This window comes from Dendrobates tinctorius, unplaced genomic scaffold (assembly GCF_039654945.1).
Source record: "Dendrobates tinctorius isolate UK_male_01 unplaced genomic scaffold, ASM3965494v1 ptg000017l, whole genome shotgun sequence".
NCBI classification, from domain to species: Eukaryota; Metazoa; Chordata; class Amphibia; order Anura; family Dendrobatidae; genus Dendrobates; species Dendrobates tinctorius.
In genome coordinates this window covers 13,389,559-13,405,886 of record NW_027361685.1, presented here as the reverse complement: position 1 = coordinate 13,405,886, position 16,328 = coordinate 13,389,559, and the positions used below count along the sequence as shown (strand labels likewise).

At 42.2% G+C, this 16,328-nt stretch overlaps 1 protein-coding gene across 2 annotated transcripts in view; it reads right to left on the bottom strand.

Annotated features, from left to right (window-relative positions):
* Positions 1 to 1,037: 1,037 nt before the first annotated feature.
* LOC141082292 (uncharacterized) overlaps positions 1,038 to 16,328 on the bottom strand; it is a 987,535-nt gene continuing 972,244 nt past the window's right edge. The window contains exons 2-7 of one of the 2 annotated variants that reach the window (XM_073566243.1): positions 15,266 to 15,415; positions 14,957 to 15,136; positions 14,751 to 14,874; positions 14,570 to 14,667; positions 14,281 to 14,371; positions 1,038 to 2,868 (exon numbers count right to left, since the gene is read on the bottom strand). In XM_073566243.1, the coding sequence (XP_073422344.1) occupies positions 1,175 to 2,868; positions 14,281 to 14,371; positions 14,570 to 14,667; positions 14,751 to 14,874; positions 14,957 to 15,136; positions 15,266 to 15,343 (2,265 nt within the window). In that variant the 5' untranslated portion in view covers positions 15,344 to 15,415 and the 3' untranslated portion in view covers positions 1,038 to 1,174. The remainder of the gene's footprint in view (positions 2,869 to 14,280; positions 14,372 to 14,569; positions 14,668 to 14,750; positions 14,875 to 14,956; positions 15,137 to 15,265; positions 15,416 to 16,328) is intronic. The other variant, XM_073566242.1, reaches the window with a different exon arrangement.

The following is a 16,328-nucleotide window of genomic DNA, read 5'->3' as shown; positions in this document are numbered from 1 at the left end:
TGATACAAGGCAGGATGGATCCATGCTTTCATGTTGTTTACGCCAAATTCTGACCCTACCATTCGAATGTCGCAGCAGAAATCGAGACTCATCAGACCAGGCAACGTTTTTCCAATCTTCTACTGTCCAATTTCGATGAGCTTGTGCAAATTGTAGCCTCAGTTTCCTGTTCTTAGCTGAGAGGAGTGGTACCCAGTGTGGTCTTCTGCTGCTGTAGCCCATCTGCCTCAAAGTTCGACGCACTGTGCGTTCAGAGATGCTCTTCTGCCTACCTTGGTTGTAACGGGTGGCAATTTGAGTCACTGTTGCCTTTCTATCAGCTCGAACCAGTCTGCCCATTCTCCTCTGACCTCTGGCATCAACAAGGCATTTCCGGCCACAGAACTGCCGCTCACTGGATTTTTTTTCTTTTTCGGACCATTCTCTGTAAACCCTAGAGATGGTTGTGCGTGAAAATCCCAGTAGATCAGCAGTTTCTGAAATACTCAGACCAGCCCTTCTGGCACCAACAATCATGCCACGTTCAAAGGCACTCAAATCACCTTTCTTCCCCATACTGATGCTCGGTTTGAACTGCAGGAGATTGTCTTGACCATGTCTACATGCCTAAATGCACTGAGTTGCCGCCATGTGATTGGCTGATTAGAAATTAAGTCTTAACACACAGTTGGACAGGTGTACCTAATAAAGTGGCCAGTGAGTGTAGGTCAATATTAAATAGTCTCCTGATGAGTCGTCTTTGGTGAGGACGATGAAACCCATAGAAATGAGAGGCTTGGAGAGTGAGTGTGTATACATCACCTCACCCTATGTACTGTACTGAACTGTGGGGTACATGTTTTTTCTATTAGTCACCTATTGACTAACCTTCAGGGGATGAATTATGGGTATAGTTTTATATTTGGAATTAATAAAACTTAGTTTTATCCTTTTGTCAGCAAACATGAGGAATGACAAGAGACAACCCATTTAAGAAGATTCAATTTTGGCTAAAACTATTCCAACAATATGAACATAAAAAAGTCTTCTCCCCTATGTGACATCTCTGATGTTTATTAACAGTTGATTTCCAAGTAAAACATTTCCCACATTAAGAAAATAAAAAAGGTTTCTCCTCTGTGTGACTGCTCTGACGTCTAACAAGAAGCACTTTCTGGTTAAAATATTTCCCACATTAGCAGGAAAAAGGCTTCTCTCCTGTGTGAGTTCCATGGTGATTAACCAATTGTGATTTCTGGTTAAAACATTTCCCACATTCTGAACAGGAAAAAGGCTTCTCCCCTGTATGAGTTCTATGGTGATCAACCAATTGTGATTTCCGGTTAAAACATTTCCCACATTCTGAACATGAATATGGCTTCTCTGCTGTGTGAATTCTCTGATGTGTAACAAGACTTGAATTCTGAGTAAAACATTTCCCACATTCTAAACATGAAAAAGGCTTCTCTCCTTTGTGAGTTCTTTGGTGTTCATCAAGATTCCTTTTCTGGTTAAAACATTTCCCACATTCTGAACAGGAAAAAGGCTTCTCCCCTGTATGAGTTCTATGGTGATCAACCAAATGTGATTTCCGGTTAAAACATTTCCCACATTCTGAACATGAATATGGCTTCTCTGCTGTGTGAATTCTCTGATGTGTAACAAGATTTGAATTCTGAGTAAAACATTTCCCACATTCTAAACATGAAAAAGGCTTCTCTCCTTTGTGCGTTCCTTGGTGTTCATCAAGATTCCTTTTCTGGTTAAAACATTTCCCACATTCTGAACAGGAAAAAGGCTTCTCCCCTGTGTGAGTTCTGTGGTGACTAATAAGAGTCCCTTTGTGGTTAAAACATTTCCCACATTCTGAACAGGAAAAAGGCTTCTCCCCTGTATGAGTTCTATGGTGATCAACCAAATGTGATTTCCGGTTAAAACATTTCCCACATTCTGAACATGAATATGGCTTCTCTGCTGTGTGAATTCTCTGATGTGTAACAAGACTTGAATTCTGAGTAAAACATTTCCCAAATTCTAAACATGAAAAAGGCTTCTCTCCTTTGTGAGTTCTTTGGTGTTCATCAAGATTCCTTTTCTGGTTAAAACATTTCCCACATTCTGAACAGGAAAAAGGCTTCTCCCCTGTGTGAGTTCTGTGGTGACTAATAAGAGTCCCTTTGTGGTTAAAACATTTCCCACATTCTGAACAGGAAAAAGGCTTCTTCCCTGTGTGAGTTCTATGGTGATTAACCAATTGTGATTTCCATTTAAAACATTTCCCACATTCTGAACATGAATATGGCTTCTCTTCTCTGTGAATTCTCTGATGTGCAATAAGAGTTGAATTCTGAGTAAAACATTTCCCACATTCTGAACATGAAAAAGGCTTCTCTCCTGTGTGGGTTCTATGGTGATCAACCAATTGTGATTTCCGGTTAAAACATTTCCCACATTCTGAACATGAATATGGCCTCTCTTCTCTGTGAATTCTCTGATGTGTAACAAGACTTGAATTCTGAGTAAAACATTTCCCACATTCTAAACATGAAAAAGGCTTCTCTCCTGTGTGGGTTTTTTGGTGTGCATCAAGATTCCCTTTGTGGTTAAAACATTTCCCACATTCTGAACAGGAAAAAGGCTTCTCCCCTGTGTGAGTTCTATGGTGACTAATAAGATTCCTTTTGTGGTTAAAACATTTCCCACATTGTGAACATGAGAATGGCTTCTTTGCTTTAGGAGCAGTTTGTGTTTTAATGCCTCTTTTGTGACTTTGATTTTCCTTAGTAGTCAGTAATGAATCAGAAGATGGGACCTGTTTCATAGGATCAGATGACAGATCTTTGCTGTGAATGGATGATGATATATCTGGAGTAATGGCATTCACTTCATCTGTCAATAGAAAAACAGATTAGGCAGGTTACAGTTAATACAATAGTTAGGGTTACTGTTAGGCTAAAGTAAGGGTTATTGTTAGGGTTACTGTTAGGCTAAAGTCAGACTAAAGTTAGGGTTACTGTTAGGGTTAAATGGTTAAAATGGTCCGTCAGTATTATAGTGCAGAGGAGGCTTATGCACTTTTATGTTCTGACAGTGAAGAAAGTGCAGTGTCAGATGGCGATGTGGATTTCGAGGGCTTTAGTAGCAGCGACAGTGATAGCTCAGAAATGAGCAGTGATTCTGGTCCATCCTCACACACAAGGACCAGTACAACAAGAAGGACAAATAGCGCTTCTGGAGAAATGTCTCCAACTCAGGGAACAATGCCCAGTACTAGCGCTGTCCCTAGTGCTCTTGAATTGGCGCACACCAATGACAAATTGCACTACAACTTTTGGGGTCCAATTTCTCCTGTTACCCTTTGGAAAAAAAAATGGAGGGCGAAAAGATCATTTTTTGTGGAAAAAACATGACTTTTTATTTTCACGGCTCTACGTAATTAACTTCTAAGAAGCACTTGGAAGCTCAAAATGCCCATCACACATTTCCTTGGGGGGGGGGGGTCTAGTTTCCAAAATGGGGTCACTTGTGGGTTTCCACTGTTTAGGCACATCAGGGGCTCTCCAAACACGACATGGCAACCACTAATTATCCCAGCATATTTTACATTCAAAAAGTTAAATGGCGCGCCTTCCCTTCTCAGCCCTGCAGTGTGCCCAAACAGTAGATTTCCCCCACATATGGGGTATCATCGGCATGCTCAGGAGATATTGCAAAACAAAATGTATAATCCATTTTCTCCTGTTACCCTTGCGAAAAAAAAAAAAACTACGTCTAAAGGAAAATTTCTTGTTATAGAAATGTTTATTTTTTCCTTCCACATTCCATTCATTCCTGTGAAGCACCTGAAGGGTTAATAACCTTCTTGAATGTGGTTTTGAGCACCTTGAGGGGTGCAGTTTTTTTTTGAATGGTGACACTTTTGGGTATTTTCTGTCATATTGACCAGGGCTGTGGAGTCGGAGTCGGAGTTAGTTTTGGTTGGAGTCGGTAGAAATGTACAGACTCCAGCTTTAAAAAAAATGTATTAATATTTCATAATTGAACTTTCATATGAATTTTATAAATGTTACTCAAATATATATGTTCTATCAAACTATGAACAACAGTGATAAGCAGTTCTGCTGGAAATAGAGACATTTCTTACTTCTTGTGTGTCACTGTTCTCCACTGCCCTTATCTAATCTTATACTTGGTTAACCTCATGCTGCCCCAACCCCCCTACTTACAATGTATGAAACTGAAAGTGAAAATATGTTGCAAATTCTTAGTAGTAAAGCTCCTCCTCTAGACTAGATCATACTAGGTGTGCGTCTTCCAAGCATCTCACAGCTGCCTGCTACTAAGAGGAAGACTGTAAGAAGTATTATCCTTTCAACAAACTTTGCATCAGTTAACTGTGAGTACATGAGGAATAATAACAGTATTACTGACCACTATATCAGTTGTACGACCTGGCAATAATTTTGTACAATTGTTTTTAGGAAAAACAATTGTCATTTGGATTGTGAATGCAACATTAAAAACCTGAGAATGTCAAAGAAGCATCACATTAAATCAGCTGTATTTGAACATTTCACCATCACTCAAGATAGAAAACATTATGTCTGTCTGTGTATGACAAATGATCCAGACGAAAACAAATGCTGTGAAGCCAAGATGAGTGCATATTCAGGCAAAGATAAAAATGCTCCTACCAGAGCTTCTAAGCTAAAGAGACATTTACAGCGCTTTCATCCAGAAGTACTGAAAGCAGTGGATGAGAAAGACTGCAGCCAAACCAATGAACCAGTGCCCAGCTCTTCCAGCCAAACAAAGGAGCAGAGAACTTTGCAGCCATCAGTTGCAAGATATTTTGTCAGTGACAAAGTTACTGTGACAATGACAGTAGATACATTTCAAAAACAGATCATAGAGCTTGTTGTAAAGGATAGTGTGCCTATTTCATTATTTTCACGACCAGCTTTTGTGTGTCTGAATGGGGAAATGGCCCGCAAGCTTGGTGTTTCTCTGGAGAGAGAATTAGAAAATTAGTAATCGAAGAAGCTTTTAAACAAAAGGAAGAACTTAAAAAAACTTTCAAGGGACGCTTTCTGTTTCTTAAAATGGATGCCTGCACACGTCACAGAGTGAACTATTTTGCCATCAATGTCCGATTTGTTTGTGACAAAAATGAAATAGTTACCAAGACATTGGCCTTAAAAGACACCAAAGCTCATCACACCAGTGAGTTTCTCCAGGTCTTGGTGGAAAAGGTTCTGCAAGACTATGAACTTAAAAAAGAGCAAGTTCTTTCTGTCGTAACTGACAATGCTTCAAATATGATAAGTACTATTAAGCTAATGAATGAGAGTAATGATGGTGACCAGCAGCTAGAAGAACATTCTGGGTCCACAGACACAGAAATGTTTGAAATAGAGGAACACAGTATTGTAACTGAGGAGCAAACTGAAGTTGCTTCAGATGAACAGCAACATGATAGTTTAGATGATCTTGTTGAAACTGTGTCAATATGTTCTTTCATTCATCACATGCGGTGTTGTGCATACGCTACAGCTGGCTATAAGAGACAGTCTGCAAGAAGGACATGCTGCTGCACTGATTGGCAAGGTGAGAAAATTGGCTACTGTTGCCAGAACCCCTAAAGTTGACTCAATTTTGAAGAGACGTGCTGGAAAAGGGGCAATTATTGATCAAGCCACACGATGAGGCAGTACTTACTTAATGATTCAGCGCTTGGTTGAACTGAAAACCTTTCTTGTAGACATGGCTAACCCTTAACTGACGCTAAATGAAAGTCAGTGGAATCATGTGACTGAGCTGGAAAAATTGCTAGAGCACCCATTTACAGTGACTAAAAAATTACAAGCAGAGGACTTAACTCCAGGTATTTTCTTAAAGGAGTGGAAGAACCTGATGTTTCGCCTGTCCCAAAGAGGAGGGTTAATTGCAAGTGGCATTGCTACATCAATGAAACGGAGAGAGGAGCTACTATTACAAAATAACATTCTTTTGGCAGCTGTTTATGTAGACCCAATGCATCGGATTCTTCTAGATGATCAACAGCTAAGTAAAGGAAAAGAAGCTCTGTTTGAAATAGCAGTAAGGATGAAAGGGTTGCAGAACAGTCAGGAGGAACAAGAAGAATTTGGTCGTCCTGCCACATCTTCACCCTCATCATCAACTGATGAAGAATTTAATTTTGAAAAATATTTGGATCACAAGGACCGTGCAAAGCGTTCCCGCATAGAAGAAGAGTCATCCCCATCAAGGAACACAGCCAGTACATTTCAGCAGAATTTTTCATGTGCACTAAAAGAAATTGAGAAATTTGACCGTTCATCAAAAATAACAGTGCAACAAGCGATTCCTCTGTATCCTGACATTGTCAGAGATGTTGCCCGAGTGGTTACTGCTTTGCCACCAACACAAGTTAGTGTACAGAGGTTGTTCTCTGCTCTCAAAATAATTAGATCAGATTTGAGGGCATCCATGAAGGAGGATCTGACAGAGGCAATACTTTTTCTGAGGACAAATTTATAGATTTCTTCGTATTAACTGCATAAAAGTGTTTATTGCATATTTACTTACAGTTTAGAAAAGTTTATAAAAGTTATTTGCTATATTCTAATTGTATTCTAATAAATGTAGTTTTTGCTCTAAGTGGTCTGATTACTTATATGATGGTGAGAAACTGAATAAGCACGATGTTTAATATTTTACAACAGTAAATTTGTTGTTATGAATTGGCCATTTATGAAGGAGTCGGAGTCGGAGCCGGAGCCTGATAAAATCCAGGAGTCGGAGTCGCAACTGTGGCTTACCGACTCCACAGCCCTGATATTGACCCCCAAACTCACTTCAAATGTGAGGTGGTTCCTAAAAAAAATGGTTTTATAAATTTTGTTGTAAAAATGAGAAATCGCTGGTCAACTTTTAACCCTTATAATCTCCTAACAAAAGAAAATTGTTTCCAAAATTGTGCTGATGGTAGACATGTGGGAAATGTTAATTTATTAACTATTTTGTGCGATATGACTCTCTGATTTAAGAGCATTAAAAAAAGTGAACATTGCAAAATTTTCAAAATTTTTGTCAAGTTTTCTTTTTTAACAAGTAAACGCAAGTCATATCAAATAAATGTTACCACTATCATAAAGTACAATATGTCACAAGAAAACAATCTCACAATCACCAGGATTCCTTCAAGCATTTTAGAGTTATGACCTCATAGAGTGACACTGGTCAGAGCTGAAAAAATTGGTCACAAAGGCAAAAACAGGTTCTGGCGTGAAAGGATTAATATTTTGTTGCACAACCTTTTGAGGCAATCACTGCGATCAAACGATTCCTGTAACTGTCAATGAGACTTATGTGGTGCTCTGATTACATGTTCATCTGTATTGGCTTATGACAGGTCGCTGATCCCTCACTGACCTGCCCCCATTATTACATAATGCATATAATAGCATTGATATTATTGGTGATAATGCCTATTATATTGTGGCTATTGTGAGGCATAGAAAAAAATTACATCCAGCAAATTGTCACCGGCGATGGCGGCGCCTGCGTAGTAGCATCTATTAGAGACTACACTCATCACTGTCCCCAATCTCCTCTTTTTCCTGTACGGATTTGGCTGTTCATCACTACAATGACACTCTTCGAAGCACCCTTGACCAAGTAGCTCCCCTCACCCTCAGAACCTCCAAGCACAGAGTGAAACAGCCCTGGCTCACATCGCAAACTCAACTTCTCCAGCGATGCTCTAGGAGTGCTGAACGCCTATGGAGAAAAACCTGCACACCAGAAGACTTCATCCACTTCAAATTTATGTTAAGAACCTATAACGCTGCCCTTCGCCTCGCCAAACAGAGCTACTTCACCACCCTGATCTCCTCACTAGCCAACAACCCCAAGAAACTTTTTGACACCTTTCACTCCCTCCTCAGGCCGAAAGCACAAGCCCCTATCACAGACATTTGTGCTGATGACCTGGCCTCCCACTTTACAGAAAAAATAGATAATATCCGTCAGGAAATCTGCACCCAACCACCAAGTGCTGTGATTCCCATGGCTCACTTTCCACATTTGATCCCATCACAGAAGTCTCCAGACTCCTGTCTTCTTCTCGTCCGACTACATGCACGACCGACCCCATTCCCTCTCTCTCCAGTCATCACAACTCACCTAACTACAATCTTTAACCTCTCCTCGGGCATCTTCCCATTCTCCTTCAAACAAGCCATCGTTACTCCATTACTAAAGAAACCCGCTCTCGACTGGGGCGTGGCCTGGCGCGGATGTGAGAGGACGTGAGGCTGAGGAGCTCCACTGTCATTCTGAAGAATAATCCTTAATAGGCCAACATAACAGAGACCCGTGCACACTTACTGCTGTGGTGGGTGCCCGAGGGCCGAGTGGAGACACCGGGAGTGAAGAAGAGTGCGGAGATGGGGAGGAGGAGGCAGAAAGACGTCGGGGAGGACGGCAGTGTGGCTGCACAAGATGGCGCCGGGAGAGTGGAGGAGGCACAGAGACTGACTGAGAACTATGGCAGAAGGTCACAAATTATCCAGAAGCTGCAGCGCTTTGCAAGGGAAGATGAGGGGGGCACCGGAGAAGGTACTGTGCTGGAGGGAGAGAGAATGAGCAACGAAGCTGCAGGAGAGGCTGAAAGCAGGGAGGAGGGGGGAGGGGGAGTCACTGTCTCTGAGTGTGCATCTGAAGAGGAGGATAGTGAAGCTGACGAGGAGGGCCCTGAAGGGGAACCAACTTTAAAAGATGTCTTTCTGGTGGTATTGTTCTGTAAAAAAACACTGACTAAGTTGAGCAGCCGGGTTGATAATATTAAGGAAGAAATTATTGGAATTAAAGAGGCACTAAACAAGGCGGATGCTAGGATGGGTGCTGTGGAAGAGAGAGTGAGCACCACTGAGGACACTGTAAATAAAATGCAGAAAACTCAGAACCAGCACACGCAAAAGATTTCAGAAGTGCACTTAAAACAAGATGATCTAGAAAATAGATCTAGGAGAAACAATCTTAGATTTGTGGGATTCCCGGAAAAAGTAGAGGGTAACGACCCCACTGACTTTACTGAGTAATGGATCCTATCTAAAATTGGCAGAGACACACTCTCCAGTGTGTTTGCGGTAGAGAGAGCACACCGCGTTCCCCTGCGACCCCTCCCTCCAGGTAGTGCCCCCCGTACAATGTTGGCCAGGATACTTAACTGCAGAGATAGAGAGACTATCCTCCGGGAGGCTAGGAAGAAGGAGGACCTCATATTTAATGGACGCCGTATTGAAATATATCCGGACTATTCAGCAGAGGTTCAGAAAATGCGGATGAAATTTGGCGAGGTCAAGAAAGGACTGAGAGTGCTGGGAGTGAAGTACTCTATGTTATATCCCGCCAAACTGAGAGTAGCAGCTTTGGGGTCTGTTCAGTTTTTTCCAACCCCAGAGGAGGCCGTCAAGTGGATGGAAATCAACCACTCCAAACTAAGGGCTGAGAAAGAAGGAAAAGGCTGAAGAAGAATTTTTCGGACATTTTTTCTCTATTTTTGAATCTGTGCCCCGCGACGCCTGGGTACTCAGATCTATTTTTGGGTCGTAGATCCTGGGTTTTTTTTTTTTTTTTTTCTTTTATGTTTATTGAATTATCCATGTTAGAAAAAGTTATGTGGCCTATTGGGCATGTTTGTATGTGACGGTGGGAGCGATGTAAGCCCAAGTGAAGGAGGTTCAGTGGCTATTCGAGGGCTCACAGTAGCTAGTTGCCAGTTGCACCCTCTCTCGTTGGAGAGAGAGAATCTGTTATACGGGGAAGGAGGGGAGAGGGGGGAAGGAGGGGAGAGGGGGGAAGGAGGGGAGAGGGGGGGATATGTTGTGGGAGAGTTTTCATACTGCAATGTGATAAAGGTACTACAAGAGAACGACTAGAACTGATGTTCATAGGACATAATGAGTGGTGATACAAGAATTCTAAGTTGGAATGTGAGGGGGGTTTCAGATCCAAGTAAAAGAGCGGCAGTCATGGCAGAAATTAGAAAGTACAATCCAGCTATTACGTGTTTACTAGAAACTCACTTGATTAAAGGAAAAGAAAAATGGCTGGAGAAAAAATGGATTACCCGGGCCTATCACTCTATGTATTCGGCCTACGCGAGGGGAGTCTCTGTACTGATACATTCTCATGCTCACTACGAGGAAATTGAATCTTACGTAGATAGGGATGGGCAGTTTGTTTCCCTGAGATGCCGAATTTCTGGTGTATGTGTGATTATAGTGGCACTTTATATTCCACCCCCATATTCGAAAAAGAAACTACAAGAGATTTTTGAGTGGACGGGGAGGGGAGGGGAATGTCCGGTGTTAATATTAGGGGACGTTAACAATGTCATGAACGAGTATTGGGATCGTGTGGGAATCGGGGGAATTAACCCCAGGAAGGATAGGATGACTCCATTCGGGACATATGTTAGTGAGATGGGTATGATAGACTTATGGAGAGTGCGGAATGAGGGGAACAAATGCTTTTCGTGTTATTCGTCCTCGTATCATGCCTTATCGCGCATAGACTTAGCATTAGGTAACAGGGGCATGGACGGAATAGTTGGGACGGTGGAATATTTACAGAGAGTTATCTCCGACCATAAGGCAATTGAAGTTAGTTTGAGACTGGGAGTGGGAAAAAGGAGGAGAGTAGGGGGGACAATACATCCGGAATGGCTCAAATGTCTTAATATGGAAATTATTAAAAAAGATCTTATTGAATTCTTCCAATTAAATGAAGGTTCTGCTGACTCACTTATAGTGTGGGATACCATGAAAGCATATTTAAGGGGACTATTCATACGAGATATTTCGAGACGTAAGACACAAACGAGACAGGTAAACCAAGAGACTACAGACAGATTGAGCAGGGCAGAGGAGGAAATGATATGTAGGCCCAGTATCGCCACTAAAAAGGCATTAAAAGAAGCACAAGAAGAAGTAAATAAGTTATATTTACAAGGGATAGACAAGAAAAGGGCATTCCAGAGAGCACTGTTCTATGACGAAGGGGAAAAGGTGGGACACTTACTGTCAGTGATATCTGCGGCGCAGAAAGGGTCCACACAGATATATAAAATTGTCAAGGAGGATGGGGTAACTCATAAAGCCACCTCTGGGATATTGGAATGTTTCCGGGAATACTATGTAAAATTATATACCTCAGAATTGGGGGTTAGAGAACAAGAAATGGATAGATACTTACAAGAGATAGAGATACTTAAGTTAGATGATACTGATAAACAGAATCTGGAAGAATTATTTACTGTAGAGGAATTGGAGAAGGCTATTCTGTCATTGGCAAATAATAGGTCACCTGGCTCTGACGGTATCCCGGGAGAAGCATATAAGGAACTAATAGAGGTCGTAGCACCTAAACTTAAGGAGGTATTTGAAGATGCAGCGGAGAGAGGGGCTTTGCCGAGGTCTATGAGGGAGGCCGTAATTGTGGTTATTCCTAAGGAGGGGAAAGATGCCTCATCCGTTGAATCCTATAGACCCATCTCGTTATTGACGTCAGACGTTAAAATATTAGCTAAAATGTTGTCGATAAGAATGTCTGGGGTTGTTCAAAAATTGATACATCCAGACCAATCGGGTTTTTTACAAAATAGATCTACCGCCATTAACCTACGTAGACTCTTTCTTAATGTACAACTCCCGGCAGATAATGTAGGGGAAAGGGTGGTGGCCTCGCTGGATGCACGAAAGGCATTTGATAGGGTAGAGTGGAATTATCTATGGGCAGTATTGAAGTTAATGGGATTCGGACATAGATTTAATTCCTGGATTAAATTATTATACGCGGATCCAAAGGGGTACATTAGGATTAACGGGGAGACCTCGGAGTCGTTTGGGTTGTTCAGAGGAACTCGTCAGGGATGCCCCTTATCGCCGTTGCTATTTGCTACTCTGCAAGGAGTTTGTATGTTCTCCCTGTGTTTGCGTGGGTTTCCTCCCACATTCCAAAGATAGAGAATTTACATTGTGAGCCCCATTGGGGACAGTGATGATAATGTGTGCAAACTGTAAAGCGCTGCGGAATATGTTAGCGCTATATAAAAATAAAGATTATTATTATTACTGCAATGCTCTATTAATTGGCCTCTCAGTTACTCTACTATCCCCTCTCCAGTCCATCCTCAATGCAGCAGCCAGGGTCATCCATCTGGCTAATCGGTACTCGCCCGCTCTTCGCCAATCCTTACATTGGCTGCCCATTCATTATAGGATCCAATTCAAAGTACTTGTTCTCACCCACAAAGCTCTCCACAGAGCGGCACTCCCCTACATATCCTCCCTAATTTCTGTCTATCGGCCTGACTGTTGCGCTCTGCAAACGACTTTCGACTAGCATCTGCACTAATCAGTACCTCCCACTCCTGACTCCAACACTTCTCCCGCGCTGCGCCAATCTTTTGGAATGCTCTACCCCAAGAAATGACTATCCACAATTTGCATAGTCTCAGGCGTTCCTTTAAAACACATTTGTTCAGAGCGGCCTATCACGTTCACTACTCAAAGTCATTGTATGTGTAAGTGTGCGTGTGTATCCCATTCACTATCTCCATCCATTCCTCACTCCCACAAGATGGTTGGACCATCATTGTAAATACACCATTGTAAATACACACCAGTACTTTGTATCTCCCCCACCTCATTGTAGATTGTAAGCTCTCACCAGCAGGGGTGCCTTATTTTGCTTTAATTATTGTATTGTTAACATTGTTACTTATGACTTGTGTTTTGAAACTGTTAAACTGTAAAGCGCTGAGGAATATGTTGGCGCTATATAAAGATTATTATATAAAAATGGGGGGCAGGTCAGTGAGGGATCAGTGACCTGTCATAAGCCAATACAGACGAATATGTAATCAGAGCACCACATGAAGCCCCGCCCACAGCCCCGCCACAGAGCACGAGAATTTCATTAACTGAAAGCTACAAATACAGATTAAACAGTAAACCAGAGTTGCCCTCATTTATGGTGGACCATTGGAGCTACTATGGATCCTGAGCAGAAGATTAGAGAAAATAATATTGCTCCCCATTTCAGGAGAGATTGTGCAGTAATCTGAATTCCTTAGGATCAAAAACAATGTAATGTATGACGTGGAGTGAATCCATGACACCAGGGCTGGAGCCAACACATCTCCTGCAGGCGGGAATAAATGTATATTACAGCCCTCAGCCACGCACAGCTTAGAGATCTATCATGGCACAGGCGGAATGTTTGTCCTGGAGATTATCACAATCCTCCTTGAAGTTAGTTGGTTTTAATACAAATTGAAAAGTCAGGATAAAGGGAAACTCTGCTGTTATTGGACAGAAATCCACACTTGGCCTCACTGCACATTTACTGGTGTCACTCATAAAAGGGAAGTTTGGCCAGAAAGACTGGACCTGGTCTTGTAGGGACCATGAGACATTCAGCAGCACAGAAGGGAGAGAAGATTCATCCGATAAGATCTCAGGGATCTAGGAAGCCAACAGCATCATTACCCTCCGCTTTCTCTTACAGGCCCAGCATAATATTATTCTTCAAGTGATTTTCTAACCCGTCAGCACATTCTACGCACGCTGTCATTTGGCTTTATAGTTACAGATCTGGGCAGGTAACGGTCACCGTCTCCTAATGTGAAGGAGAGAATGGCTAATGAAATCAATTATTAACCCTTATACAAGTCAGTTCACATATGGTGTACCAAGATGGCGTCTGTGTCTTCAGACAACACCCTGGAAGGAATCCTTAGAATGCAGAAGCTGAGATACTGGATACCATATATGGAAGTGAAGCTGAAATGGACCTATCATAGACTGACACTGGCTCCTCAGAAGATGGTGTGACACCCATTTCCTGTCTCTCTGTCATAAGAATAAACTTCAGTTGTGTAGAAGCCTTTGCTGAGAAAGGAGTAGACATCTAAATCTGTGTTCGGTGTGACTCTTGAAGCGCACACTCAGCCTATATTGGGTCAGGTACAAGCAATCATATAGATCTCGCTTTAAGGGATCACCTTCACACTAATCCCAGGGGGTAGGATGATCCTCCAGGTTGTAAGTTCTATTGAAAAGGGCTTTCAATGCCCAAAGTCATTTGAACAGTTTTGGGTGGAGAATGTTGTGGTCTAGAGGCAAAATGGTGATCATGGTAATACGGCCGGACTACACCACCGATAAAGCAGCCACAGCCGGTGACTGAGAGGAATCTGTGACGTCTCTGCATTCAGTGGTTACTACTCACCTGGGTAGTCATATGTGGGAATCTCCTCTTTACACCACTCATCTTCTCTCACATATGTCTCTGTAGTATTAATATGGGTCAGATCTTCACCCTGAAACAAATATTGTAAAAGTCACAGACAGATGGAGAAGTCCCATCTATGATCAGCTCTAATCCTGCCATCTCCACCGTTCTCATTACACAAGTATAAAACATATAATACTGGTGGATAAAACAAGACTGAGCACAAGACCTTCACAGCCGTCTACACATCATAGGGGAGATCTCCTGACACCTTCTCTCCATCTACCTGATGATCCTGAGGAGCACTGGGATCTTCTTGGTTACAGTCCTGTGGAAGAAGAGGACGGGGACATCTCTCTGGTGTTGTTCTCTTACTGGATAGATCTGGAGGAAACACATACAGGGACTAAATTCATTCTCTACATACAGATAATTATAGGCCGTGTGTATTTAGTCCTGTCTATTACCTGGTGATGTGAGGGGCTGGGGAACCTCCATTATGACGTTCTTGTACAGATAGCTGTGTCCTTCTAAATACTCCCACTCCTCAATGGAGAAATAGACAGCGACATCCTGACACCTTATAGGAACCTGACACATACAATGATACCGTCATCCCCCGATCCCTTCATAGCGTTACCTTATAATGTCCCAGCATTCCCAGCAGTGTCACCTCTCCAGTCAGCAGCTCAATCATCTTGTAGAGGAGTTCTAGGATCTTCTGGTCATTGATGGCCTCATGGATCAGGGGGTGAGGTGGAGGCCCCGTGATTGGGCTCAGGGGTCTTCCCCATCCCTCAGACACAGGGTCCTGACAGCGATCACTAGAGGTCTTCTTCACCACTGTGTAATCCTGGTAATGGAGGGACACATTAATAAATCTCACTACAGACATTTCCAGAGTCCTCACCTCTCCAGTTCTGTCCATCTGTTATTCCCATAGATGAGAATAATGTAATGTGACGTCATCAGAATCTCTCACCTCTCCAGTGAGACGGAAGAGGATCTCTAGGGTGAGGTGTAACATCCTCTCCGCCATCTTGTCTCTGTCCATATCCATCCTTGATGGGTAAATCAGGAAAATTCTCTTCTGTAGAAGATCTTCCCTGAGAGGATCCGATATTGTAGAGACCTGAATGAGAAGATGATCCGATGTAACATCATAAGAATCCTGTGTAATAATACAATTACTGGAGATAATAAGGGAAACATATGAGGAGATTTATTATCTTACAGGGTTTAGTTTTCTTCCCTGACATCTACTAATAAAACCTATATATTTAGGCCACAGACAACAAGCAGTTTCCTCCTCGGAGTCGGCAGCTGAACACGTTCCTCATAGACTCATCTTCCATAACGCTAATTCTCGTCTCATTACCGACACTGGAATCGGCATTAGCAATACTGCAGGAGATATTCATTACATGCGACATGAGAAATAACTCCTTCATGATGAGGACGACATCTTCATCTTCTACTGCGGCTCTAGAAACAGATTTGGCCAGAGTCGGTCACTGACTCCATCCCCACCGGCCGTCTATATGAAGGTTTCCCGTCTTCCCCGCACTAGAATCTTCTATCACGTTAGATCTCAGCTCTGAGTCACACACAGAAGTTTGAGGCTTTTAGAAAAGATTTTTTGTTTCCACAAACACAACGGACAGAAATGATCTGATCCCAAAGTCTCCATGTACAGTGATTTATGGGGTTTATTTCTGGCCTTAGACTTTCCTATATAACAAGAAAAACTCAAGAAAAAGCCGACATTAAAACGTTTCTAATGAAAAATTGGCTCCAATAATTCTTGTAAAAAGAAAAACAAAGCAGAAGACACGTTTTACTATTTTTTAACAAGTGAAACATTTTTTTTTTTTTTTTTTACAAATTAACTCTTTTTGGAACCATAAGGCTGAGTTCACACGTGGCGTTTTTCCGCGTTTCCGCGGCGGTTTTAACCGCGCGATTTTGCCGCAAAAACGCGAAAAATAAGCATCCCATGCATTCCTATGGGATTCCGCAATGCTGTGCTAATGCTGCGGTTTTAA